Source organism: Schistocerca piceifrons, chromosome 5 (assembly GCF_021461385.2).
Source record: "Schistocerca piceifrons isolate TAMUIC-IGC-003096 chromosome 5, iqSchPice1.1, whole genome shotgun sequence".
Lineage (NCBI taxonomy): Eukaryota > Metazoa > Arthropoda > Insecta > Orthoptera > Acrididae > Schistocerca > Schistocerca piceifrons.
This window is the reverse complement of record NC_060142.1, coordinates 312,525,316-312,552,932: the sequence shown is the minus strand read 5'-3', so window position 1 is coordinate 312,552,932 and position 27,617 is coordinate 312,525,316. Positions and strand designations below refer to the sequence as shown.

General features: G+C 42.0%; 1 protein-coding gene and 1 non-coding gene across 2 annotated transcripts in view; both read right to left on the bottom strand.

The window, feature by feature from the left end:
- The window catches only part of LOC124798447 (acetylcholine receptor subunit beta-like 1), an 873,603-nt gene that overhangs the window by 86,577 nt on the left and 759,409 nt on the right, over positions 1 to 27,617 (bottom strand). Inside the window, exon 6 of the mRNA XM_047261865.1 lies at positions 18,235 to 19,194. Within this exon, the coding sequence (XP_047117821.1) occupies positions 18,235 to 19,194 (960 nt within the window). The remainder of the gene's footprint in view (positions 1 to 18,234; positions 19,195 to 27,617) is intronic.
- LOC124799717 lies at positions 19,793 to 19,899 on the bottom strand. Its single transcript, XR_007017069.1, has one exon. It is a non-coding gene; the product is annotated as a U6 spliceosomal RNA (small nuclear RNA).

Here is a 27,617-nt window from a genome sequence, read left to right as displayed (position 1 = left end):
AATGTTGAACCAACTGATCATTTTACGAATACAATGACTGAAGTAAGATCGGACTGAAGACAGACTTAAAAGAACTAAGCTGACCCAAAAACGTTGTCCATTATGCAGAAATCTTTTTGATAATTTGATAGGAACAAAAATAAAACTTTAGTTTAAGAGGAGTCTGGTGGAATTATTGGTAGTAAACTCCTTTTACTCCAAAAAAGAATCTCTTGGTAGTTGTAGGGATTATCAATAACAATACAATGTATCCAGAATGAGATTTTCACTCTGCAGCGGAGTGTGTGCTGATATGAACAGAATGTTCGTGCAATTCACTATTCGAATGCTGTAAATCTTTTAAGTGCACTAACATTGGCAGTATTGCATAAACGTTGTAAATTCATTTTACCTTTACTGATACTTAGCTATAATAGCGTAGGAAATATTTTAAGTACTTGAATAATTATACTTAAATATTAGTAATAATACTTGAAAGTCTCTTCGGGTTTGCTGCCGGATCCTAAAATCAACTTGACTCGATATTTCGGCGGTCCAACTGTTTGCCATCTTCAGGAAAATGCTGCTTATGCTGATGAGTCTCGCTGAGAACTGACGCCAGGTTGCAAATCGACGTCCTATATAGGCCACCGTTCAGTACACGGCGCATGCGCCGCCCATCACAGCTTCTGCTTTCCTTTGTGAAACACTGCTGGCAACGATATATCGCAATCAAGGCCGCACCAAAGAACGTTCAGCTTTGATGCGAGATAATACAGGATTCCACGTCTTGCTAAGAAGAAACCCATTGTCTCTGTTGATTAAATTATCAGTCAACCTAATTTCATTCGCCTCTTTATACACACTGTTCCAAAAACTGGAAATGTTGGCAACCACAACAGTTTCCTCAAATTTCATTTTTTTCAAGGCTTATTACGCCGGGAAAGCCTACGTAATCACATTAGTAATAATACTTTTCGATGCATATGGGAACGAAAAAATCGTTCAAATGGCTCTGAGCACTATGGGACTTAACGTCTGAGGTCATCAGTCCCCTAGAACTTAGAACTACTTAAACCTACCTAAGGACATCACACACATCCATGCCCGAGGCAGCATTCAAACCTGCGACCATAGCAGTCGAGCGGTTCCAGACTGAAGCGCCTAGAACTGCTCGGCCACACCGGCCGGCGCATATGGGAGCGCTACCAGTGGAAAATAAAGATCTTATGCGGACGAATATTCCTCTTTTCTTTTCTTTTTTTGTTTGCAACTGCTTAGCCAATGATTAATCTCACAGCATTTTGTTTATGGGAACGTTAGGAATATTATACCGCGTTCATTCGTCGTTACTCACGAATAACGCCGGCCGGCCAAGTTCACGAGGCGTCCTGTCTTTTCTAAGTTACTAACTTTTTTCGCTGGACTCACAATTGAAGCTTTTCGTGCAATTTATTACGAGCAGCGTGCTTCGTCTGGACGAAGCTACTCCATGAAATCTGAATAATGCGATCACTTTACGTATGAATTAGTCTTATATTCTCCCGACTTCTCGTTTGGGAGCTACAGAAAAGCAGCGGTAGTTCTGTAAATATTGGTTGTTGTGCACATGGATGCATCTATTTCATTCCTTTCAGGATTATCAATGCGTCGTTTGACTTTCCGTCACCCTGTATACAGTTACATCTCTAGGCTGAAAACATAACATGAATTGAGATTCTGTATCCCACACCCTTGGGGGCACTTCGCTATGGATCCGCGGAATGAATATTAAATCTAAGCAGACGTATCCTAGATTGCGTCTTCCTGGGATGTTACACATCTGCGAGGATGCTTTCTTTATTGGTTTCTAGAACGAGCAGCTTACATGCGCCGCCCTGTATACGCAGAGTAACCTGGCAGGTGACCGTATCAACACAAATGGTGAGTCACCCCGTTTATTTGGAGAATCGTTCAAGATGTTGAAATGATGTTATCGGCCAATCATAGTACACAGGCCTCTTTTTTCCAGGTGTATGCTTCCAAATCTTTGTTCAGTTCTTATTTTCTATGTTGTCTCTAATTTAATAAGTCATGTTTCCTTCGCTATGCCGCGCGGAGAGGTTCGAGTCCTCCCTTGGGCATGGGTGTGTGTGTGTGTGTTGTTCTTAGCACAAGTTTGTTTAAGTAGTGTGTAAGTCTAGGGACCGATGACCTCAACAGTTTGGTCCACACACATTTGAAAATTTTTCCTTTGCTATACGTGGTGTAACGGGTAGAAGCGCAGATTTTTTTTTTTTTTTTTGGTGACTGAGGACAGTGTACTGAACAACATCACGTCAGTGTTTTCTTCATTTGCAGTCTAATAGTAGGAGTAGTATGTTTTTAGGTTGGTTAATATCTCTAAATACACGTGACAAAAGCAAAACATTAGTGTTTATTTTCCTCTGGGCAGCAGGCCAGGTGTGGAAGTCGAATGCATGCAATCAAAACGGTCAGTCTATACTGCAGAAGTAGACCACTTAGTGCTGCAGTTACGTCCGTGCAGAAATTATCAGGTAATAAATTATGTGATGTTCACTTACATCCCTTACAGCCTGTATGTACTGTACCTACGTGGTCATTACACACTAATTTTATACAGTATCATTGTTCGGACATTTTATATTATGATTTCTCTATATGTGTATGATTTATACTTGTGCAAAAGCTGTTGACTGTAAGGTTCAATAAATCTAAGCCGCCGGCCGGTGTGACCGTGCGGTTCTAAGCGCTTCAGTTTGGAACCGCGTGACCGCTACGGTCGCAGGTTCGAATCCTGCCTTGGGCATGGATGTGTGTGATGTCCTTAGGTTAGTTAGGTTTAAGTAGTTCTAAGTTCTAGGGGACTGATGACCTCAGTAGTTAAGTCCCATAGTGCTCAGAGCCATTTGAACCATTTTAAATCTAAGCCAAATAAAACGTAACTGTACACACGTATTGTTGTTGCAGGGTTCCCACTCTAACTCTTGTATTAACGGAAATATTGAGTCAAGTATATTTTGTTAAATATAACCGTAAATTTTAAGGGCATTAAAAATTATTGAAAAGACCAGTACAGTGTTGTAATTTTTAATGTTGATGTTGACATTATTCGCAAAGTTTCTGAGAAATAAGTTAAAATGGAAACGTAATGCAGCAGTTGTGATGTAAACATCGCCAAGAGGCACTATAATGCCAGGCTCTCGTTCTATAACGTCTTTGATTGTTTGTTTCAACGAAAGCTGTTCACTTAACCCTAGAACAATAAAGGAGAAAAATGTTTCGTTGTTACTAAACCACCATAAATTTTACTACTCCATATTTTATTCAAACGAAGTCACAATTTATGGTTTATGCACTAGTTAGTTGCAATTATAAGGTCTCCAATGATACGTCACATACAAAATAAGTAAAAAAAAGTCCTTTTTTACACCCTATGCTGACAATATCGGATTGAGAGCTACTGCGAATTGCTAGAAAACTGCAATCGTCAGTTTTACGGGGGTTTAGTAATTCAGGGTTAAATTTGATTACGTGCAGATATTTGAAATGGTTTTCCCAAGCCCCTTCAGAAGGTACATGAGTTCCATTCCCAACAAAAGTAACTGACCCGTTATCTGTGTCGCAGGGCCAAGAGGAAATACGTTTTATCCTAGTAAGTAACGGCTTGCCTTCTTCGTACATATGACAGTCTGTGACATGCGACTCCAATTTGACGGCCGTTCCTTGCCTTTCAGTTCTAAGCATACTCCTTCAACAATTCTGCGAAAATTTCAGTGCGAGCGTTAGCAAGTGTTATATAATTTGCTCGTCTTTTTGAGAGCATTCGAATACAGCCAAGAAAGTGTACTCACTGGACTCCCAATTATCCGGCTCATTGCGGACCCGAGACTGTACGGAGAGCAGAAAAAAACTGATAATCCAAAAGACACACATTTTTTACCGGAAACTACTATTCATTGTATTGTTCAGTTTCAACATTTAGTTGACAGGGAACCAGCAGCTTTTATTAAATTCCTTAAAGCCTTTGTTAACGATTCTGTCAACAGCTGGAACAGTTACATTAGGCGACTAGTTTCGAACTTTGCAGGTCCATTTTTAAGGCTGGCCTGCTGAGGCTACAAAAACCAGTACATAGTTGTCAGTGAACAGTGAATACAAAATTGACGTTACAATAAAAAGTTCAAATGTAACAGAAGTTGATTATTTCAATACAAACATACCTGCACTGACTGTGCTTAATCTTAATAGCCGGCCGCGGTGGTCTCGCGGTTCTAGGCGCTCAGTCCGGAACCGCGCGACTGCTACGGTCGCAGGTTCGAATCCTGCCTTGGGCGTGGATGTGTGTGATGTCCTTAGGTTAGTTAGGTTTAAGTAGTTCTAAGTTCTAGGGGACTGATGACCGCAGATGTTAAGTCCCATAGTGCTCAGAGCCATTTTAATCTTAGTAATAAACGTCAAATTGGCAACCGATGCCTTATAAATGTTTGCAGACTGAATGCCACAATCCACACATGCCTCTTAGCAAGTCAAAATCAAGCTGGAGGTCAACATAGCCAAGGGTACCAGGAAACTTTCGGTGCCGCTGGCGTCGCGTCTCACATATTGGACGCACTGAATTAAAATAGGGGTGGATCGCAGTCTTTATTGACCAGCCACGTTAAGTATAAAGTAAAATGAAATAAAACACTTTTGTTGCTCCAGTACAAATTCTGCGTTATACATGCGGATGGTTATCTTCCAAAAGTCTACGTACATAAATAATTTACATACATAAAACATTTAAAAACAATACATGTAGTTTGTTTGCCCAATAAGTGTTAAGAAAAAAACAGTTACATTGTCCTACTAAAAGCGCGTCTCATGGCACAGAATGATTACGACATCCCATCGTGGGCAAGGATCTTGAAATCGCCTTGTTCTGAACTCAAAGCGCATATCCGTTCATCCGAGTTCTGTTGTGGTAAATCACAGAGGATGAACACTGAAACACGGATACTCAGACATTTTACATAATTCCAAACTATTTTGCGCTAAAGCTCACGCATACTGCTTGAACAAACTTTTTCACATAGTACCCCTATGATTACGCCACTAGTCAGATACATACATCATGACCTGACGTAATTTACTAACTACATGTGCTAATCCAATTACAGATGCACTAAAGTGCTCTACTACGAAACATTATTTCAGATTTAAGTATCACGATGTAACATATATTTTGTTGGCTTGACTTGCATGTCTAATTAGAATTACACTCAGATGATATCATATCCACTACAAAGCGCTCTCGTGCGAAATATTGTGCTGTGTGTAATACACTGCGCAGTACTTCCTGTTTTTTCAGTGCGAGATAAACATACATTATTTAGTGCACCTAAAGAACTAATTAAAAACTGAAAAGGCCATTGTGTGTAGTCTACATGCAAAAACCTCCGTACCCTCAAGTAAAAACGAAATAAAATAAAATAAAAATTAAGAAATAAAATTTAAAAAGTCAAGAACACATATTTAAAAAATCCGGCCACTGTGTCGGGCTGCCATTTACGAGCATTTTTGCACGTCGCCTTCACTCACTAGGTTTTTGTAGTACGTGTGACTGATTAATAGAGGCACTGCGATGCCCCCCTATTCTAACTGACTACATCCACTGGCCGTGGCTCTTGTACATGAAATGCTTGTCTTATGTTCACGTATGTAACGGATACATGCGACACTAGTATTGTATTTGGGTAATATTTGTACGTTTTTTGTTGTCATTCACTGTATTGATGTCAAATTTAATAAAGGCGCTTAGTCGCATCCAGATTTAAAATGGGAGACGCCCGCTGGCTATGGACGTGCGCTTATACGTAGGCTTCAAATGGCGCTAAGCACTATGGGACTTAACATCTAGGACATCAGTCCCTTAGGCGTAGAATTACGTAAACCTAACTAACCTAAGTATATCACACACATCCATGCCCGTGGCAGGATTCGCACCTGCGACCGTAGCAGCCGCGTGGTTCCGGACTGAAGCGCCTAGAAACGCTCGGACACTGTGGCCGGCGCTTGTACGTAGGCCCGCCTTTAGCACCACCGAAAGTCTCCTGGTCTGTAGGGTATGTTGATCTCCAGTTTGATTCTGACTTGGTAAGATGCATTTATGGATTGTGGCATTCATTATGCAAACGTTTATAAAGCATGTGTGCCACTTTGATGCTCATTATTAAGATCAGCACTGTCAGTGCAGGTATGTTTGTATTCAAATAATTAATTTCTGCTATATTTGAACTTTTTATTGTTATACCACTTTTGTATTTACTGTTCACTGTCAACTAGGTACTGATTTTGGTAGTCTCAGTAGGCCAGGCTTGAAAATGGAACTGTAATGTTCGAAACTAGTCGCCTAATATAAATACTACAATTGTTGACAGAACCGTTAACTCTTTAAGGAATTCACTGTATTTACGAAACATGCTATGTGTCTCATTTCAAATCCCAATGCATTGCTAGCCCTTTAATCTCCGGTAACTGACAACTTCTTTACAGAATTAAAACACGCTGTATATTTCTTTGTGATTCGCTTGTGTGCTGCTTACTCTAGCTATGCGTCATGGTACAGGATTTATCAAACAGAATGATCCTATTTGGTACTCCTATATTTCTCAAACTAATAAAAATATACAATGAATTTTGTTTTTTGATGAACGGGAAACTCAAAAAGTTTTGTTCCATACCTTTTCATATGTCCCCTTGAGATGCAATACACATGTCAATGTGATATTCAAACTGTTCCCACACTGCAACGAACATGTCTTGAGTTACAGATTCCACAGCTGTTGTTATGCTATGTCTCAATTCTCTCATTGTTGTTGGTAACGGAGGCTCCTGAACAGAGTCTTTTATAACCCCCTCAAGAAATAATCACACACAGTCAGGTACAGTGACCTTGTAGGCCAGTAATGTACGGCTGAATCACTTGGTCCAGTGCGACCGATCCATCGTTCAGTAATCCTTGCTTTGAAAGTTCCCGCACTTTCAGGTGCCAACGTGGCGGTGCTCCACTCTGTTGGTAAATGAATCACTCTCCAGCTATGGGAAAAGAAAGTTCTCATGCATATCAGGATAGCTTCCTGTGGCAAAGAAAAATGGACCATACACCTTTTCCTGTGAAACTGCACAAAATACATTAAATTTTGGAGAGTCTCTCTCGTGTTGTACAATTTCATGTGGTTGTTCCGCACCCCATATTATGACATTATGACTATTCACCTTCCCATTTAAATGAAATATTGCCTCGACACTAAACACTAAGCGCGGAAGAAAACTGTCATCCTACATCTTGCCAAGAACGAAATTACAGATCTCTACACGTGACTGTTTGTCACCTTCACGTAGAGCCTGCAGTAGCTGAATTTTCTATGGTTTCATGTGTAAACATCGACGCAAACCCACGCCAGACGGACATCGGAGGCGTGTTGAGCTGTCGAGCTGCACGGCGAACGGATTTCTGCGGACTCATTGTGGAACTATGGCGGATGCTTTCGACGTCTGTGTCAGACACTCCGGGACGGCTGCTGCCTAGCGACAACCATGTAAAACTCGAGAGTTTGCTCTTTCCAACAGTGTGTTGTTCACGCACTATCTCAAATAACACAACAGTTACGATTTTTTAAAATCAGATGCTTCTTTTTTGATACATCCTGTTTCGGTGCCTCGATGTGCCTAACAAAACTCCAGTCGCATGCATATTAGTGTATTCTAAACGAAAATATTCGTTACAGTTATAAGACTTCAGACTTCGTTTGCTACTTAAAAAATTACTTAAATATGCACGGTTAATTTGTGAACAGGGTAATCGAGTCAATGCTGTAATTCTGTTTAAGAATTCGTACTTACTTCAGTGCGTTGGTTAAAACTAGAGCCTCTGTGTATCATATTTGTTACTAAGTAACGAATGTGTTAGGAGACGCTACGTCCCGTTTTGTTACTGCCTGAAATGTTTCGCAGCCCTCGTGTTTCCTTCTCCGCACGCAGTTCGTGCCCGGCTCGGGCCGTGTCTTCAGATTTCGTCTTCCTCCGATTCGTTGCCCTCAGCGGCCTCTAAGTAACGGACACTTTCGTTACTCGCTTGTCTTGGTTTGCCGCACGTTCCAGCCGACTCATTAGTTTTTGTATCTGTGGTGTCACCGCCAGACACCACACTTGCTAGGTGGTAGCTTAAATCGGCCGCGGTCAATTTAGTACATGTCGGACCCGCGTGTCGCCACTGTGAGATCGCAGACCGAGCGCCACCACAAGGCAGGTCTCGAGATACGGAAGAGCACTCGCCCCAGTTGTACGACGACTTTGCTAGCGACTACACTTACGAAGCCTTCTCTCATTTGCCGAGAGACAGTTAGAATAGCCTTCAGCTAAGTCCATGGCTACGACCTAGCAAGGCGCCATTAGCCTTACATAGTTTGATAGTTATCGTATGAAATGTCTCATCAAGAATGCTGTAATTCACATCAAAGAATAAAAGATAAGTATTCGAGGAGCTGCATACTTTTCTTATTAGAATTCACTACTTATCCTGTTCCAGAATTCACGCCCGCCTGCGTTAGATAGCGTGCATTTAGGCCTCCTATATCTACAAGGTGTTGGCACATTTACCAACACATCAGTATCCTCCATTTTCCTACTCTCAGCGGAGCAAATTCGCAGGGGCACGAGTTCCCAGTGTATTTAATAACTTGCCATAATTTCTTTCCAGCACACATTTCGTGTACAGCTCTGGTCGAGTCGACTGCATTCGCTAGTCTCCAATTCCGTCGTCCCTGATGCTTTTCGTTAGTTCTGAGATAAACACTAGTAAGCTGCAGAAAAAGTTGGATAATATACAACATGCGCAAGAACCATGAGGGAAGAACAAGACTAGAAAACCAAGAACAAAATGCACCGATTTAAAAATTGTAAAACAAGGATGCAGTCTTTCACCTCTGCTGTTCACTCTATACATCGAAGAAACTGTGGCGGGAACAAAAGAAAGATTCAAGAGTGACATACAATTCAACTTGAAAAGATATCATTGATAAAATTTGCTGATGACATTGCTGCCTTCAGGGGAAGTGAAGAAGACTTACAGGACTTGCTGAATGAAATGAACAGTATAGTGACTGTAGAACGTGAATTAACAGTGAGCAGAAGGAAGACGAAAGCAATGAAGAGTAGCAGAATTGTGATCAGCGATGAAAGCAACATAAAAATTGGGGACCACGGCCGCACTGGATTAGCCGAGCGGTCTTGGGCGCTGCAGTCATGGACTGTGCGGCTGGTCCCGGCGGAGGTTCGAGTCCTCCCTCGGGCATGGTTGTGTGTGTTTGTCCTTAGGATAATTTAGGTTAAGTAGTGTGTAAGCTTAGGGACTGATGACCTTAGCAATTAAGTCCCATAAGATTTCACACACATTTGAACATTTTTGGGGACCACGAAGTAGACGAATTAGGGGATTCTGCTATTGAAAACAAAATAACACATCACGGACAAAGCAAGCAAGACATAAAAAGCGAATCATGGGCTGGGAAAACAGGAGAAGAAGTGAATCGATGCGTCTGAGGTGTGGTGCTATAGAAGGATGTAGAAGTTAGGTGGACTGATAGGATAGGGAATGAGGTGGTTCACCGCATAATCAGCGAGGAAAGGAATATATGGGGAGCACTGAAAAGAAGGAGGGACAGGATAAGAGGATGCGTGTTAAGATACCTAGGAAGGGGTGAAAACTGTAGGGGACGACAGAGATTGGGGTACATGCAACAAATACTTAAGGACGTAGGTTGCTAGTGCTGTATTGAGATGAAAAGGTTGTCACAGAGGAGGAAAAACCCTCAGTTAGATTTACCTACGTTTCTTACGAAGTGTTCAGTTCGACAGTAAAATTAAATTGTGATGTGAGCAGAATGGACGGATTTTACAACGGCGTTTTCTATTATTCATAAAGTTCATATTAAGTATAACTTATTACATTTTCTCGGTGTTTAGTGCAATCGTTAAGCAGCGTGAAGGAAACCCATTACGTGATTATTTTTTCAAAAAAGAGCCAACAGATAAACAAAGTATGATTTGTGTCAGCAGTCATACTCAGTGAGTAGAGGGTCTTCCGCCCCCGGCAGCTGAGTGGTCAGCGCGACAGAATGTCAATCCTAAGGGCCCGGGTTAGATTCCCGGCTGGGTCGGAGATTTTCTCCGCTTAGGGACTGGGTGTTGTGTTGTCCTAATCATCATCATTTCATCCCCATCGACGCGCAAGTCGCCGACGTGGTCTCAAATCGAAAGACTTGCACCCGGCGGGAGGCCCTAGCCTCACGACATTGAGAGGGTGAACAACAAATTAAAAAAAAAAACAAGAATTATACGCAATGACCTTCGCTTACGAAAGTAACTACTAGCTGTACTTTGTACCAGATATGTATCTCCACGACAGAGAACACATAAGGTACAAAATTTAGTCGTTGCCTTTACATTCCTAGATAATACAACAGTTACGAGTACGGTTGAACTTGGTTTATCCGGCTCTCATTCGTCCGGGTTTCCGGTTCACCTGGATCGCTGTTGAACTTTAGTAACTGTACAGAATCTGATACTCCGGTTGTAATACCGGCAGTAATCGACGGCGATAATAATTAAACCAGCATACATGCAGTACTGCATAGTCCCGTTTGCAGCGAAGGTAAACTGACACTAGAGAGAGCGAAGAAGTTAGATGCGTCGCGCAGAATGGATAAAGGAGAACTGTTGAAACAAAAACTGTCGCTGGATGTAGTACAGGAACTTCAGTGGAGTCAGACTGGAAGAATAATCGAAAGGATGCATGATGACGAAATTATAGCCTTTTGTTCAGCTGCAGGTAGTGACGATAGTAATGGCGGATTCCCTGACGGAGTTTGCACTCGTTATGATGACATTACGGCACATGCAGAGACAACAATGAAACTGGATAAAATAATGCGGAAACAGCTTCGGGTGGACTAACGCTGATGAAACGCCTTTGTGATTACGTTGCACATAAAGTTTAGTTACTCACTAGAGCGTATTCTGCGAATACTGTGAACGTAAACACTTCAGCCTCGTAGGTGAACTGCTTCGGTGAGTACAGTACTATACGGAGAACAAGAGAAGCCACAAACGCCGTAAGTCAGGCGTAGTGTCCCAGTAGTAAACAACAAGACAAACCAAATCAAGTCGATGTAACAGGTCTGATATGACGCTTAACGATTACCTTCAGATAGAGCGTACTGACGATTAGTGCACCGTGCTTTATCACAAGGTCTCCGCCAAGGAGCGTCACTGCTGCAGCCGCTTCCTGCGCCTCTTTGCCGTACTGTCATCAACCGCAGAACGCTGTAGCTCGCAAGCTTTGCCAGTACCGATTACATTGTGCGGTGGCGGTACAAGATAAACATCATACGACTCTAGCCGAAAAGGCACTGGTTATTTCAGTGTATAAAACACATGTGTGTGTGTGTGGTTTTTTTTTTTCAGTATCTCGTCAAAATCTATCGCCAAGCATGAGACAGCATGCGCTATCTGATATGTTCCAAGGCTCCGTGCATAAAAACGAGATTCTCCCTCAGGTTCTTCTGATGATGGAAAGGCTGGATCGAGTGTTAGCCCATGGGTTAAGGACCATTTATATCGTCTTAACGTCACTGTCCTATAGTAAAGCGTCAAAGTATGAATATTACACCCTTCCTCCTGCTTAAGCAAGTAGAGCAAATCTGTTGATTCTTTTTGCATTTGATGTGCTCTATAGTGGGCCTTAAGCAGCTTATCGAGTCACCATTAATTAATGGGGAGTTCCTTAGACAACACCCAAAACAGGGTTTTTTACCATTTTTTGGGACCAAAATCTAGCAGCGAATTCCAAGACAGCTATGAGCAGCAAACTGCTGAAGTTCTTGCGATATATTCCTAAGATACCGATCTCGAATAACCTCGAAAATTTAATTGGTATCTTTATACGTTTCGAGATACAGAGCTTCAAAGTTACCCTACATGTACACGTAATCTAGACACGTAAAATCCGGTGTGAGGCAAAATCTAAATAATAAATAACGACAGAAAATTGCTCAAATTTTAAAGTTATGTTCTCTAGGCATTTATCTACATGTACCATATTTACCTGTTAAAGAGAAACACCCCAAAAACCTGGTTTTTGGGTACCAAAACCAAGTCACTGATTCCAAGATGGCTTTGCACAGCAAATGGGTGTCGTTTTTACGATGAATTCCTAAAATCTCCATGTCGAGCCACCTTGAAAATTTTCTTCATATCTTTATCCGTTTCCGAGATACAGTGGTGCAAGGCTATCCTACTTGTTCACGTAAAATAGTTCATGAAGTAACGTAGCACGGAGAAATATACTGTAAAGTATCTACGTTATCATCAGAAGTATTCTGGGAAACCCATGCTGTAGACTGAAGCACATGCAAAATTTTTGTGTACGTAAAATCCTGCCTGAGGTGTAAAATTAGTTTTGGGATATTCCAATTTCATGTACACAGAGTATCAAAAGTTTACCGGCCCACAATTTTTTTTGTATGAGTGACATGCCCACCTGTGGTAGGGAAAAGAAGGGGACCAATGGAAAAATGCTCCTATCGAAGCACGAAAAGGACGATTATGGTCCTGTTTAACAGAGTCTGACTGAAAAGTGGGGTACCAGCTACCTTCCCCAACACCTTTAGAAAGCTTTCCAAAAACGATGGCATGCGAGCATATTCGCGCTGCTTTATGCTGAGAGAAAAGGAGACAATGGGAATGGAAAAGAGACAGAAAAAATACTGGAAGATTGTAGACAATGGTTGGGTCATATAAAGAGCGAAGGAGACACTGGCAGAGTGAGAGAAAGAGAGGGACACAGTGGCAGTGGAACACGCCAGACAGGGACAAAACAGTGCCAGGAAAAGAATGAAGGAGACAGTGACAGTGATAGAGGAATAAAGAAAGTGAGAAAGTGGAAGTGGGTGAGAGCCAGTGACAGTGAGAGACAGAGTCTATGACAATGACAGCGTGGGGGAGAGAGAGATAGAGAGAGAGAGAGTAGAAGATACAGCAGCAGTAGGCATGGAGGAATGAGATAGGAGCAGTAAGAGAGCAAGAGGGAGGCAGTGATATTGAGAGGAGACAGTAGCAGTAGGACATAACGAAGGAGACTGTAGCTGTGAGACAGGAGAGGGTGACAGAGAGATACAAAGAGGTAATGACAATAAGTTTGGCTGAATGAGTGAATGAGAATGGGCAACTGGTAGTGGATGGGTATGAACGACTTACAGCGATGGACTAGTGGGTATGATCGAGCTACAGTTAGGGTAGGTTATGGGAGTGAGAGGCGAGTCGCATGATGAAAAAAGCACGAATATGTTCGGATGCCAAAACATTTGGGGAAGCTTTTAATGGCGCTGAGGAAGGTAGAATGAGGAAGCTGGCGATCCAGTTTTCAGTCAGAGTCTTTTAAACAGGAGCTTATTTGTCTTTTTTGTGATTCGATAGGAGCATTTTTCTGCTAGTATGAAAGTAAGATGTAATTCGTGTGTTAACGTGGAAATAAATTTAACGTGTGTGTCTATGGCATTTAACTCATATCATTCACAGGTTTTTGTGAATTCCTAATTATTCAGATTTTCCTAAAATCGGATGACCTGGTCCATATAAACGTGGTTTCACTCTGTTAACGGCACAACAAAGTTAAAACCACGTGCAAAAACCTCGTTTCAATATCTGGAAGACTTCACGAAATAAAAGGGGTATTACGTCTTACTGGATTCATACTGTATATTGGGTGTCTATAAATTGGTATCTATAAATGTAGGGTGGGTTCCTGACACGAAAACTTTGCAAAAGTCCATCTGAACATTCCTCTTTACAGAGGTGTTAGCTTTTAATTTGTTTGATTGTCTTTTGTTCTGTTTTGTGTATGTAAGAGTAGCTTGCTTTATTTTGACTGGTTGTCTTTTGTTCCTTTGTGTTGTTTACAGACTTGCTTCCATTACATTACAAAACCTTCTATTCAGTAAGTGACATGTCGTATATGTAGTCCACGTATGACCTAGCAGATGGGAATGCGGTAGCAGCACTTCAGCTTTATGCAGGTTTGTACCCTGGGGGTCAGATAACTCGTGTACAAACGTTTGCACGCCTCCATCAACGCTTGCGAGAAGCAGGTGCATTTGAGAGGAGAAATTCAAATGTTGGGACCCACGTGATGTACGAAGGTGTGTGTTCGGAGAGTGAGTCCTTTGTAATGCGGCCGAAGACCCACAGACTAGTACAAGAAGAATGGTGAGAATGGAAGGCATTAGTCACATCGCCATTTATAATATCCTGTATGGACACCTTCTGTACCTGTACGACCTTCGGCGAGTGCATGGATTAAATGCGATAGAAATTTTGTTATGGTACGGCAGTGTGCTGTGTTCATGCGCTTCTTAGCCTATATCCTATTTACTGATGAGGCTGACATTGTATTGTACTGTCTGTGAACCGGGGACCTAGAAACGACGGGAGGCTCAGTCCCCGCCGCAGCCGAAGTGGTCCACGACCCCACGACGACTACCGCAGTCCTCTTCACCCCTCCGCCGCCCCACACCGAACCCAGGGTTACTGTGCGGTTCGGCCCCCGGTGGACCCCTCCAGAGAACGTCTCACACCAGACGAGTGTAACCCCTATGTTTGCATGGTAGAGTAATGGTGTTGTACGCGTACGTGGAGAACTTGTTTGCGCAGCAACTGCCGACATAGTGTAGCTGAGGCGGAATAAGGGGAACCAATCCGCATTCTCAGAGGCAGTGGAAAACCGGCTAAAACCATCCTCAGACTGGCCGGCTCACCGGATCTCACAACAAGCCCGCCGGACGGATTCGTGCCGAGGACCAGGCGCTCCTTCCCACTCCGGAAAGCCGTGCGTTAGACCGATCGGCTAACCGGGCGGGCCAGGCTGACATTACACGTTATGGTACCTTGAGTTATCATAGAATCACATCTAGGCATATGAAAACGCCAATGAAATAAGATATGACAAAGTTCAACTGCTTTTCAGCATCAGCATGCTGGGTGGAGTCATTCATGCTCATTGTATTGATCCCTATTTCTTCTCATAACTTTTACTAGGCAAATATTCCTACGTTTTCTCGGAAATTATGTGCTTCATTTAGTTGATGTGTACCTCTAGACGTCATCCAACGAATGTCGTTTATGTAGTAGCGGTGTATCTCATTTTAGTCGAATAATTGGCCGGTAGCTGGATAACCAGTTTCAGAACAGATGAATTGGCCGACGGAGATCCATTGCATGACCTGTCCGACCAACAGCTTCGAATTCACTGAATTTTTACATCTGGGGCCATTTAAAAGCCTTGGCGTTTCACCTCCTGTACCTAATGTTGTCATTTAGAATTTTATGCATCTTCAGCAACTATAGTTGAAAAATCAATCAGATCATGGAGGGAAAGGAAATACCAAGAGTATGGTGTGTATCATACGTATCTGTTACCTATAAAAAAATAAAGAAACAAGTGAACCAAATTATTGTAGGTGAATTAGTGTTACGGCCTCTATCAGCAGATTTTTTTTAGCGCTGTACTGAAAAACTGGCTGAAGAATGAGATTAAGGTAAAAGATGCGAGAGGAACAGGCAGGTCTTACAGCTGGATGACCTTGTATGGGATCATATTTTTAGCCTTACACAAGTAAGTGAGTAGGCCTGTTTTAAGGGTCATGAAGTACACCTAATATTTGCGGATTTAGAAGAAGCGTATGATTCTGTACCCATAACGTACTACGGGAAGCGATGGAGCATATAGGTGTAGAAACACAACAAATATCCCAAAAATCCCTAATCGAATACCAGTTGTAACCAGCAGCCAAAGCAGGGAAAAAGTTGAGCGACACATTCCAAACACCGAAAGGCCTTAGGGCTGCAATATGTCACCGAGCCTGTTTAGAATATATATGCAGTATATAGTGGACTCAGTCATGCGGAACTATGGGAATTCCTTTCCTGCATGGTACTATCTACAAATTATTATTTGCCGATGATCAAGTACTGTTAACACAAAGTAGAGAGGATGTCAAATTTGTGATAAAGAAGTTAGTGGAAGCATTTGATCGGGGCGGGCTTAGAATAAATATAAGCAAAACAGAATATCCAGTACTGGGAGAAGATGGGTCATAGTACTGCCACGAGGAACTATTAAAGCTGTAAAGCGGTTTAAATACTTAGGATCGATTATCCATTCCTCAGGTAGCTGTGACGCAGAAGTGGAACGCAGGATCAGCAGGCAACAGGAGCAATTAAAATGCTAAATGGAGTTCTGTGGGGCCGGGAAGTATCAAAAGAAACAAAGAAGAGGATTCTGGAAACATTATTGGAATGTATACTAACATTCGGTGCAGAAGGATGGACCCTGGATGAGCGAAAAAGAAACAGAGTACAGGCAGTAGAAATGGATGGAATAAGGAGGGCACCCAAGATATCCAGAACAGAGCGGAGAAGAAATGAGAAAATTAGGGAAATAAAGGATATGCAGTCGTGCAAAGGATTGAGAACAGAACTCTTCAATGGTATGGCCACGTACGGCGAATGCAGCAAGGACGATGGCCAGAAGCAGTCCTGGAATGGTACCCTCCAGGAGGAGGAAGCTCGGACGGCAGAGATTAACGTGGACAGTGGAAGTAATTACAATGGTGAGGAAGAGTGATCCGAAAGAGGCAGAGTGCTATGATCGTGGAAGCTGGAGAATGTGGGTACACGGCAACTGCTTTAAAAGTGGAGAAGCCATTAAAAATAAAGTAAGTGCGGTATTAAATCTGTAACACGTAACATTACCAGTAAAGCCAAGTAAATCTTTAACGAAGGAGTTTCGCACCCATGTTCATATGGATATTTTGTAATGTTTCGGTGTCAGGTTTAGGTTAGATTAGATTGGATTAGTTTTTCGCTCCATAGATCTGTGCTGAGGAGATTCTCGTGGATGTGGAACATGTCAATTTTTTTAAAGCTGAAATAACAATACTAATAGTATGAATATATACAATAGATCATTTGTTTCTATTAACAAATTCGTCAGTGGAGTAGAAGGAGTTGGCCACTAGTAATTCTTTCAGGCTCCTTTTAAACTGATCTTTATTTGTAACTAAATTTTTTATGTTTGCTGGCAAACTAAAGTAGGTGCTTTTAAGTCCTTGTGCAGATCATTTTTGTTCCTGATATTGTATGTATGAACTGAGCTGTTTGTCGGAAAAAGAGCTATATTATTTAGGACAAATTTCAATAAGGAGTAAATATACTGAGAGGCAGTAGTTAGTACACCCAGTTCTTTGAAGAGGTTTCTAACAGGACGTCCGTGAATTTACTCCACAAATAATACGTATTACTCGCTTTTGGACTCTGAAAACTTTTGTTTGACTGGAAGAGTTACCTCGAAATATTATACCATATGACATTATGGAATGAAAGTAGGCAAAGTATGCAAGCTTTTCCATTTTTATGTAGCCTATGTCAGCTAACACTCGAATTGCAAATACAGATTTGTTAAGGCGTTTCTGCAGTTCTGTGGTGTGCTACTCCCAACTGAATTTATTATCAAGTTGTAATCCCAGGAATTTAAGACTGTCAATCTCTTCTATCTGCTCTTCTTCATACTTTATGCATATGCTGGGTGGAAACCTCTTACAGGTTCTGAATTGCATATAGTGAGTCTTTTCGAAGTTTAATGTCAGTGAGTTGGCTTTAAACCATTTATTAATATCCATGAAAATATCATTAGCAGATATTTCTAGAACTACACTCGACATACTGTTTGTTGCAATACTTGGCATCTGCAAACAAAATGAACTCTGCTTCTGGCAGTGTAACTGATGAGAGATCATTAATGTTCACAAGAAAAAGCAATGGCCCTAAGATGGATCGGGACATCACATGTAATTTCTTCCCATTCCGATGATGACTGATGACATCCGCACAGTTATGAAAACATAATTGCTCGATTTAAAATCATTCTTTCGCATGCAATAATAATCAGTGTAATGATCCCAACAATGAGAAAGAAGATTCAGTGTTTGACTTATGTTTCCGAGGAGCAGCAATAATTACAAATATATTCTTAGCAATGTCAAATTTAGGAACAGATTTAGTTCATTGGATCTGAGAGGGATTTGCTACCGGTAGTGTCAACCTGTGTGGTAAAGCGCGCGCGCTGCGGCATGCGCCAGTGATGTAGACGCGAATACCTACCTGGATGTACTGGTCCTCATTCCTGAGGTGCTCGGCGATGAACTCGACCGCCTCGGTGGCCTTGGAGGCCTCGGGCGAGAGCAGCAGCGAGTCGGAGCTCTCGCTCTCGCGCCGAGCGGGCGGCAGCTCGGCGGCGCTGGCCTTGCGGTTGACCTTGCAGTTGGGGTGGTGCAGGTTGGACATCTCGACCGCCTCCAGCTTGGCGCGCGGCCCGTGGCCCGCCCCCGCCGCCGCCGCGGCCGCCGCCGCCGCCGCCACCGGGGGCAGGTGCCTCGGCAGGTCGGCCGGCGACCCGTGTGGCGGCGCGCCCATCCCGGGCATCTCCATCATCCAGCGCAGGCGCGTCTTCTTGGGGCGGCGCATCAGCAGCAGGATGGGCAGGTAGTAGAGGAAGACGGCGCGGATCCAGGGCGGCATGCGGTGCGTGCGCGGGCCCCGGAAGTTCCAGTTGATGATGATGACCGTCACCAGGATGCTCACCGTGTTCATGATGAACGTGAACAGCAAGTACTTGGCGATGAGCGGCAGCACCAGCGACGTGGGCGGCAGGATCTTGGAGACGAGCAGCAGGAAGACGACTAGCGACAGCAGGATGCTGATGCCGAGGGTGACCTTCTCGCCGGCCTCGGCCGGCAGGTAGAAGACGAGCACGCAGAGGAACGAGATGAGCACCGTGGGCAGGATCAAGTTCACCGTGTAGAACAGCGTCTTTCTCCTGATGATGATGTAGAAGGTGATGTCCGTCTCGGTCGGGTGGTTGCCCTCGTAGATGTTGAGGTAGGCCGGCACCTCGATAATGTCCCACGTACCCGACTTCCAGTAATCGGACAGGTCCACAAAGGTTTTGTTATTGTACAGCGCTAAGGACACTTGGTCTCCGTTGAACGTCCACGACCCGAATTTCATGATGCACGTCTGCTGGTCAAACGGGAAGTACGTCACGTCGATGGTGCACGAGCTCTGAAAGAAAATTGGTGGTGATCAAGAATGAAACAGACAGATTCTTCCTTCTCGCCTCACTCTTTATTGTCGGATACTGGCACGAACGATGTCCAACCATTCGCAAGTGTGGAAAAAGTCGGGAGGTAAACCCTGAAATTAATATAGGCATTACGTGAACAAATCGACATAGAAATTTATTGTGTGATTAAATTTTTTTGCTTTTGTTAATTGTGACATTATCAATGGAATGTAGCGATTGCAAAACTGTTAGTTTAGTAAACCGGGTATGCCCTGACCGTTGTCGTTACTTTGACGACTGACACGCCATAAGTTTTATAGAAATTAGAATTCTATTAATACCTTCAGGCTTTGATATATATGAACGGGGACAGGTGAAAATGTGTGACCCGCCCGGGACTCGAACCCTTGATCTCCTGCTTACATGGCAGACGCTCTATCCATTTTTTTTTTTTTTCGTTGTTGATCGTTGTGTTTGGTCGTTGCAGACGTCACATGACATCCGGTCAAGTTCGTTTGTTGATCCTTCCATTCAGTTTTTTTTATTACAGAGGCCACCCAACTGTCTGACCCCACACGCTGAGCTAGCGTGCCGGCAAAAAATGTGGAACGCTTCACGATTTTGCGTGTCATCCTTGCACAGGGGCTATGCTAATCTTCTCTGTATCGTTACAATTTTAGTATATGTATCACCGAAGCGAGTACATCCATCTGAGACACCGAGAGCACAGTGGATAGTGCGACGCAGGGACTATTTCGCGCACGCCTCCCGCGAGACCTACATTCGCACCTTGTATGTCCACACACTACATTCGTTGTGTCCCACCCCAACGTACTCACTACTCGTGGAAGACGTTCTTACCAAGTCCCGTAAGAGTTTGGGGAATATGTGTGCATCGGCACAGAAGAAGAAGGTCATGGCCGGTATTGCCAGAACTATATACTTATATGGATATGGTGTCTGTTCTTTCGGACATGTATAAGTTTTATAGCTCTCCGCTAGCCCTCAGTTTAATGTTTAGTAAATACTGTTTGTTGGTAAAGTTCCATCAGTATATACTAGATGGTGCCATGTTGTCCAGGTTTCTTGCGCAATAGTTAGCGAACATGTTGTGACTTATAACTGAATACGAAAAATTGGGTTAAAGTATGCTTGTGCAAAATCAGCCAATATCATTCACCTAAAAGGCCATTGTTTTCAGCTGTATCATGTATGTTGTCCATTAATTCTCGGAACAGCCCACTGATTAGCTTTTTGTTCACCTGTATATATCTGCCGGTATCTTTCGACTTCTGAGGTCACGTGCATGATTTCTCTGTTTCGAGGTTTCTTTGACCACTGGTCAGTTTTACCCTATGATTACATATACACAGTTCATTAAACAGTGTTGAAGCCAGTGGCAGTATGGAACTAAGGAATAGAAACAATAACCATCAGTATACAGACAAAGGCTCATTTGTAATTGTTAATGTACCGGTATATGAAACTAATAAAAACAAATACCATTTGTATATTCCTCAAATTACAAGCTATTGTGACTCCGACAGTGCTTCAGGTGTAACATATAATGTCAAATGCCTCCGGAAACAAGAAATGAAGTATGTTTGGCCAAAAATGCTAGATACTGATTCGACAACTGAAGAACAGCTAACGTTAATTCTAACTACATCGGATGTTCTTAAACGAGGATTTAGGTTTAAGATGGATGAAATTGAAGGTATTATGATCAACTAATTTGGAGCAATGTGTGTAGTATTCCATCCTAGTACCTTTCATTACATAATTTTGGTGTTCGATCATAGTGATCTATGTACTCCACTAGGTTTTTTTCTTTTACTAGGCTTAGTAAAGCACTTAAGACTACTTTGGACAAATGTATTTCTTTGTGCGTGGTCAAAGTTCCATCGTGTTTTTGAAATATTGATCACAAATACAGGCCGGTGAATGTATCCTGAAATCCATGCTAACTGTCACTACCAACTGTTTCTCCATTACTTCCTCTGCATTTTAGAAAATGTATTGCACTAATTAGTATATAGTCCTTTGATACAAGCTTCCCACGTTCACTATCATAAATAGCAAAGAAGTTAAAACAGGCTTGATAATCACATCTGAATCTGAAAATCGGTGAAAGTATACCTGGTTTACAGTACTACATAAATTATCTTTGTGGTTCGCAAAGCATTTTTATCAACTTATTACCGGTTTCAGTGCCGTATGCACCATCATCAGGTATAAAAAGGTCGACTACGAATAATAAGTCAATGTTAACATCTGCTTATGATCCTGTAATCACATTCATGTGCATTTCGTGGCCAAGCATTTTACATGTGAATGTGGTGCATAAGGGATTGGTCATGTGTTAATCGAAACACTTTACGATCGAGACAAAAAAAAAATTGTATTACTTACGTAATTTTTTCCATATGTATACGAAATAATACTTGCGCTGTGACGAACCTGCCTGGACTAGGCATTTTATTTTAATAAAATAAATTTTTTTTCCTAACGCTACTGTAACCTTTTTAAATACCGAAAGAAAGACATTACTTCCACTAAACTCTTTGGTTAAAACAAGCACTTTATTTAGTGCTACAGTCCAGTTTTCAACTTCAGCTCATTCCCAAGGGCACCTATACCACAAAAACACCAAAATAGAACAGACTCAGGAATCGCCCAAACGAAGCACTCACTTTCTTACATAAATTATACTTCCTTAGAGTCTCCCGAGCATATATAACTCTCGTACCTGTCCATTTTCCCTAAAGCGAAATTTAATTATTCGATTCATCTTGCGTTTCTTTGCTAAAGTACTCCAAGATGCTTGCGTGCTGTGACTACTTCCAGTGGCCCATCGCCCATCACGGGAGCATATGATACTGGAGATTTTTCCTTTGATTTCCCGTGGTACCTTACGTTTATTTATATTAACGGTCAGCTGTCCAGTTTGGCACCAGCTGCTGATCGTTTATAAGTCTGTCAGCGGTATGTAAAAATTTAGTAAAGATCTCTCCTTCACGTACACAACTATATCGTCTGCGAGTGTGCTACCAATTCATTTATACAGGGTGATTCCGTTAGAAATTTTCAGGAATAACGGAAAAAGGATAAACGTACCAATTTGAGGTAAGACTCCCTGGTCCGCAAACAATCGAGTCGGAAGTTAGAAGCGATAATAGTTATGATACCTCCGTCTATGGGATACATGTACCGTTTCTGTCGTTGTCAAGATTGTAGGGATGGCAACTTTTAGAGGTAGTAGTATGAACCAAATCAAGAAAAAGTATCTAATGAACGTGGGCTCTAAAATGTATACCTTAAGAGCTATGATCACTTGTTCATCTTCGGTACTGTGATACTGATCTCTTCTACTGAACAAGTGATCATAGCTCTGAAGGCATGCATTTTAGAGCCCATCTTTACTCTATATTTCTTTTTATTGTTTTGGTGCATACTCTACCACTAATACCCTACAATGTTAGCAACAACAGTACCGGTGCATGTACTGCGAAAATTATCAAAAGTTTCAGAACGTATCAAATAACAGGCATACTGTAGCTCATGGTTTCAGCATGGACTGCAAGTGGCAGAGGCCCTCAGTGCTAGTAGAAAGAAGAGGTTAAAAAACACGTCTAAGGTGCATGGTGGCTGTACACCTGGACGCCCAGTCTCTCAGTTCAAACAGAACAACACACAGCGGCGTGGGTGCGTCTGCAGGAACTGTCGTCTTTCCAGGGAGCACTGCAAAATACAGAAGGCATACATCATTAAAACATTTTATAATCCAATATTTCGATAACAGATATATTGTTTAGCCATTGCTTACTGTTTCAAGATGCAAGGAAGACTTTTTTGCACTAGTGGAGAAAGAAAAATGACTTTTAAGAATGTGACATATAAAAGCCTCGTTTGTAAGGGGTTAATAACGGCATGCTGTGAATGGAGCAAGAGTCATATTCTAATAATGATCAACTGCATATGACTGCGTTGATCCTAACATCGTACCGGGTAATGTACAGTGTCGATATAGCAGGAGACATCGACAGACATTGCCCCTAATTAGTGAACTGGATTTCATTGAAGTTGTGTAGTCTTGTGGCAGGCTTTAAGATAATTTCCAGGATTTGCGCTGCGTCTTGGGCGTGAATTGGCAGTTGGCTGTGTATCACTGTTTGTGTCTGCAGTTTGTGACTTTAATTCAGTCGAATTCTCTCTCTTTCTATTAAACTAAGACCGATTACGAAAAATCGAGCTGAGCCCACAACTTCAAATTGAGAGCTCCTCGTTCGTAATATCCTAAATTTTTGCATGTTAAAAAGTTTATTCTTGTGTGATTTAAAAGAAACTTTCAACTCCAACATAAAATTATTGCAAATTAGCCGACTATTTTCATACTAGTCGTTTTTCATGTATGTAATCTGTTAGCTCTTATCGTGTGATTCAAGATTTCAGTTCTGACTTCCTTTTCAGATATTATGCCTAAAATTACTAACATCTCTTGAGAATCAGAACCATCTATTATTCGCTCTGACGTAATAAGTTTGATGTGGGCAAGCTTCCTTGAGAAAATCGCACCGAGCTTTACACGATACTACTGTTCACCTTATTTTTTGACACTTTAAAAAAAAAAATCTCTTTTCAAGCAGCCGAGATATCTCATCTGAAGCACGAGATATTCGTATTATTTTGGATGAACTGTATACAAGAAATCTGGTGTGAGGAACGTAGCTTATAAAGTAAGGTGTGTCTCCAGAGCGAACGCTGAACAATGCAGGATTCATCACGCACGTCATCCGGCACATTTTATTTACATTCCCACGAAGTCAGGCAGTTTCCAGCAGAACAACGTCCATGCACAGAGCGCCCTTTTCTTCATCTGCTGCCCTGACAAACGCCATCGACAAACATGACGCCAATATTTTTTTCGAAAGAGTAAACCGCCATCTTACTGTATATTACGGTATTTAGCTTCTATACTATCTAAATTTCGGTTTTTATGACATTATCAAGTACGATGCTAAAAGTTCTTAGACCATTAACATGTCGTATCTGTTAAAGCAGTTTGACTGCCTTAACTACCTAAGATGTTAATGGTGCAGGAAATTTTAGAATTGTGCTTGATAATGGCATAAAAACCGAAATCTAGATACTACGGAAAATCACCACACTAATACACAGTCAAATGGCGGTTTACTATTTCGAAGAATATTGCATTACTGTGGCAAAGTACCATCGAAAACTTTTTACTGACACGAATGAGTTTGTGAGCGACATGATGGGTACGCATGTGGCTCGTTCTGTATTAGCGACAGCATCGCTATACCAGCTATGACAACAGGGAGAAGTACTCCCAAGATCACAAGCAACACGTCTATGACCGGCTGTATATAGTCTACACAAGAGCTGCAAGAAAATCTGTAACTGTGTATATTACCCTGTGATTATGATCCTGTACCAGCTGGTACAATAATGGGAGTAAACATTTATGTAAGACTTTTATCAGGGCGCTCATTTTCATTTTTCACTGGTGCATATACTTACTACTTTTTCAGAAACACTGATATATAATACACATGCTGTAGTGGGTGACTCCATAGGTAGGTAGTGACATGACCATTTATTTTTTTAAACAAAATTTTTAGTCTAGGTCACACTCTATTTCATCTAATTACACGTCAGGAAAGACTAACATCAAGAGATCAGTAACTTGAAGAATCAGTGCAACATATTACTTAAAATAGTAAGTGAGCATACCGAGTATAAGCGCATATTGATCTGATGACGACAATCTGACGAAACCCATAAACAGAAGGAACGAAGTACAATCTCGATTAAAAATTTTACGTGTATGTACATATTGGCCGCAGACCTCTACAAAGACTTCTTGTCTGCCATTATTTTATTATTGTATTCATCATTCCTCTTGTCTTTTTGGGTGAGGGGAGTTATAAGTTAAATACCTTAGTTTAACACCAAATTCATCATATTTATTAACAAAGTCAGAGTGGTTTTAACAGATATAAAAAAATGGAAATGAGCATATGGCATCGTTGGCCGGGAGGCCCCAATCGCGGAAATTCGGCCGCCAAGTGCAAGTCTTTATTTCAGTCGACGCTACACAGGGCGACTTGCGCGCCGGGTATGAGGATGAAATGATAACACAACACCCAGTCCCCGAGCGAAGAAAATCTCCAACCCGGCCGGGAATCGAGCCCGGGCCTGCTTGTTTGGGAGGCGAGCACGTTACAACCCAGCTAAGCAGGCGGGCAACTGATATAAAATAGAACGATGACAGTTCACTACAAGTGACAACATTACAAATAATTATGGATTTCTTGAAACTTGTTTACATTACAGATATGAAGGTCCCTTTTTAGGGTTTTATTACTGTTATGTTTTTGATTCATGTAAAGTTGTTCTAGTCGACAGAAATAAAATGTGAAATGTAATCTTACAGTAACTAGAACGTTAGTAGATACAAATGCTTGGTCAATAAGTCTGTTTCACACTTTGTACAGAGTGAAACTCTTGCACAGTGTTTCTAATTTTCTCCGTGTAGTCTTCCAGCTTATCAAATTGTTGGAGATGAAATGGACTGATGCAGAACTGAATGAATTCCTGTAACGAGTCAACGAGCAAGGATTACGAATGAAGAACTTCAGAAAGCGATGAATTGGAATCGATGAACACATATTACTATCATGAGTTGTAGATGAAAATTGTTGCTGAAGATGTGATGGAGTGAAAGAATCGCGTGTATATTGGTATATACAGGGTGACAATTATTGAACTATACGAGAAAAACGTAAACTGGTTACAAACTACGGCGTGCACAAACTTTATTCAACATTAAACGTCACTACAGATATTCTGATTTAGGTTATGACATGTTCGATACGCCTGCCATCATTGGGGATGATGTGGTGCAGACGAATAGCGAAATTCTGCATAGTCCGCTGAAGTACCGGAACATCGATGCTGTCGATGACCTGCTGAATGGTTGTTTTCAGCTCAGCAGTGTTTTTGGGGTTATTGCTGTAAACCTTGTCTTTAAAATACCCCACAAAAAGGAGTCACTTGTGTTCAGATACGGGGAATATGGCGGCCAATCGAGGCCCATACCAGTAGCCTCTGGGTACCCCAGATTAAGAATGTGGCCCCCAAAAGATCTCCTGCAGGACATCAAACACTGTCCTGCTTCGATGGAGTCGAGCTTCGTCTTGCATGAACCACATCTTGTCGAAATCAGGGTCAGCTTGGATAATGGGGATGAAGTCATTTTCCAAAACCTTTACGTACCGTTCAGTAGTCACTGTGCCATCAAGGAATATCGCATCGATCTTTACGTGACTGGACATTGCACACCTCACAGTCACCTGTTGAGGGTGAAGAGACTTCTCGATCGCGACATGCTGATTCTAAGTCCTTCAAATGCGACAATTTTGCTCATTGACGAACCCATCCAAATGAAAGTGGGTTTCGTCGCTGACCCAAATCATGCATGCGCATACTAATTTCTATCATGCCCTGCGGCCAATCGTGCAGTTTGAACGTCCTAATGCAAACCTTACAGAAGTTATGACGATTTTATTTCACATAGTTATTCCCTGTATGAGGCTGTCATTGATGACGTAGACAGGAACGGCTGTGCTAAAATGGCTGTGCTAAAATGGCTGGCAAGCGTCAAGTTTGGAGAATTTCGTTAAGCCAGTCTTTACGTAGATGACAGAAACAATCTATATATTTAGGAGAACGTGCTGAAAAGCAATGCCTCCGAATTTTATTATTTGGAAATTCTTAAAGTTTTTTTAGATAAAACAAACGTCATTAACATTCTAGATCTATATTCTTCATGCCTGCATATTTATTTCTCGACATAGTCACCCTGTCGACGAACACATTTCTCCCAACGCGAGGGCAGTTTGTTGATACCGTCATTGTAGAGTATTTGACATTGTTGTTGGAGCCACAACCTCGCCTCTCCTTGCACCGTTTCATCACTATCAACGTGCGATCCTCGATGGCGTTCATTAAGTTTTGAAAGCAGATGAAAATCGGATGAAGCCGAGTCGGGACTGTGTGGGGGATGATCGATTACATTGAACCCAACGCGTCGGATTGTTGCAGATGTCGCAGCGCTCGTGTGTAGTCCGGCATTGTCTTGCTGAAGGAGAGGGTGTTCCATGTGTGGACGAACTCTTCGAATTCTCACGCACCGACTTACAGTTGTCACGTTACACGCCGCCATGTTCTACGCAACAATTCGGAGCCCTCTAGTGGTAGAGGGTTGCAAATATGTAGACATGAAGAATAAAGATGTAAAACGTCAATAACGTTTTTTTAACATGTATAGTGTATGTTCTTTTGGACCTGTCCGAAAGAACAGATACCATGCATATAAATACACGCAGCGGCTGTAAAA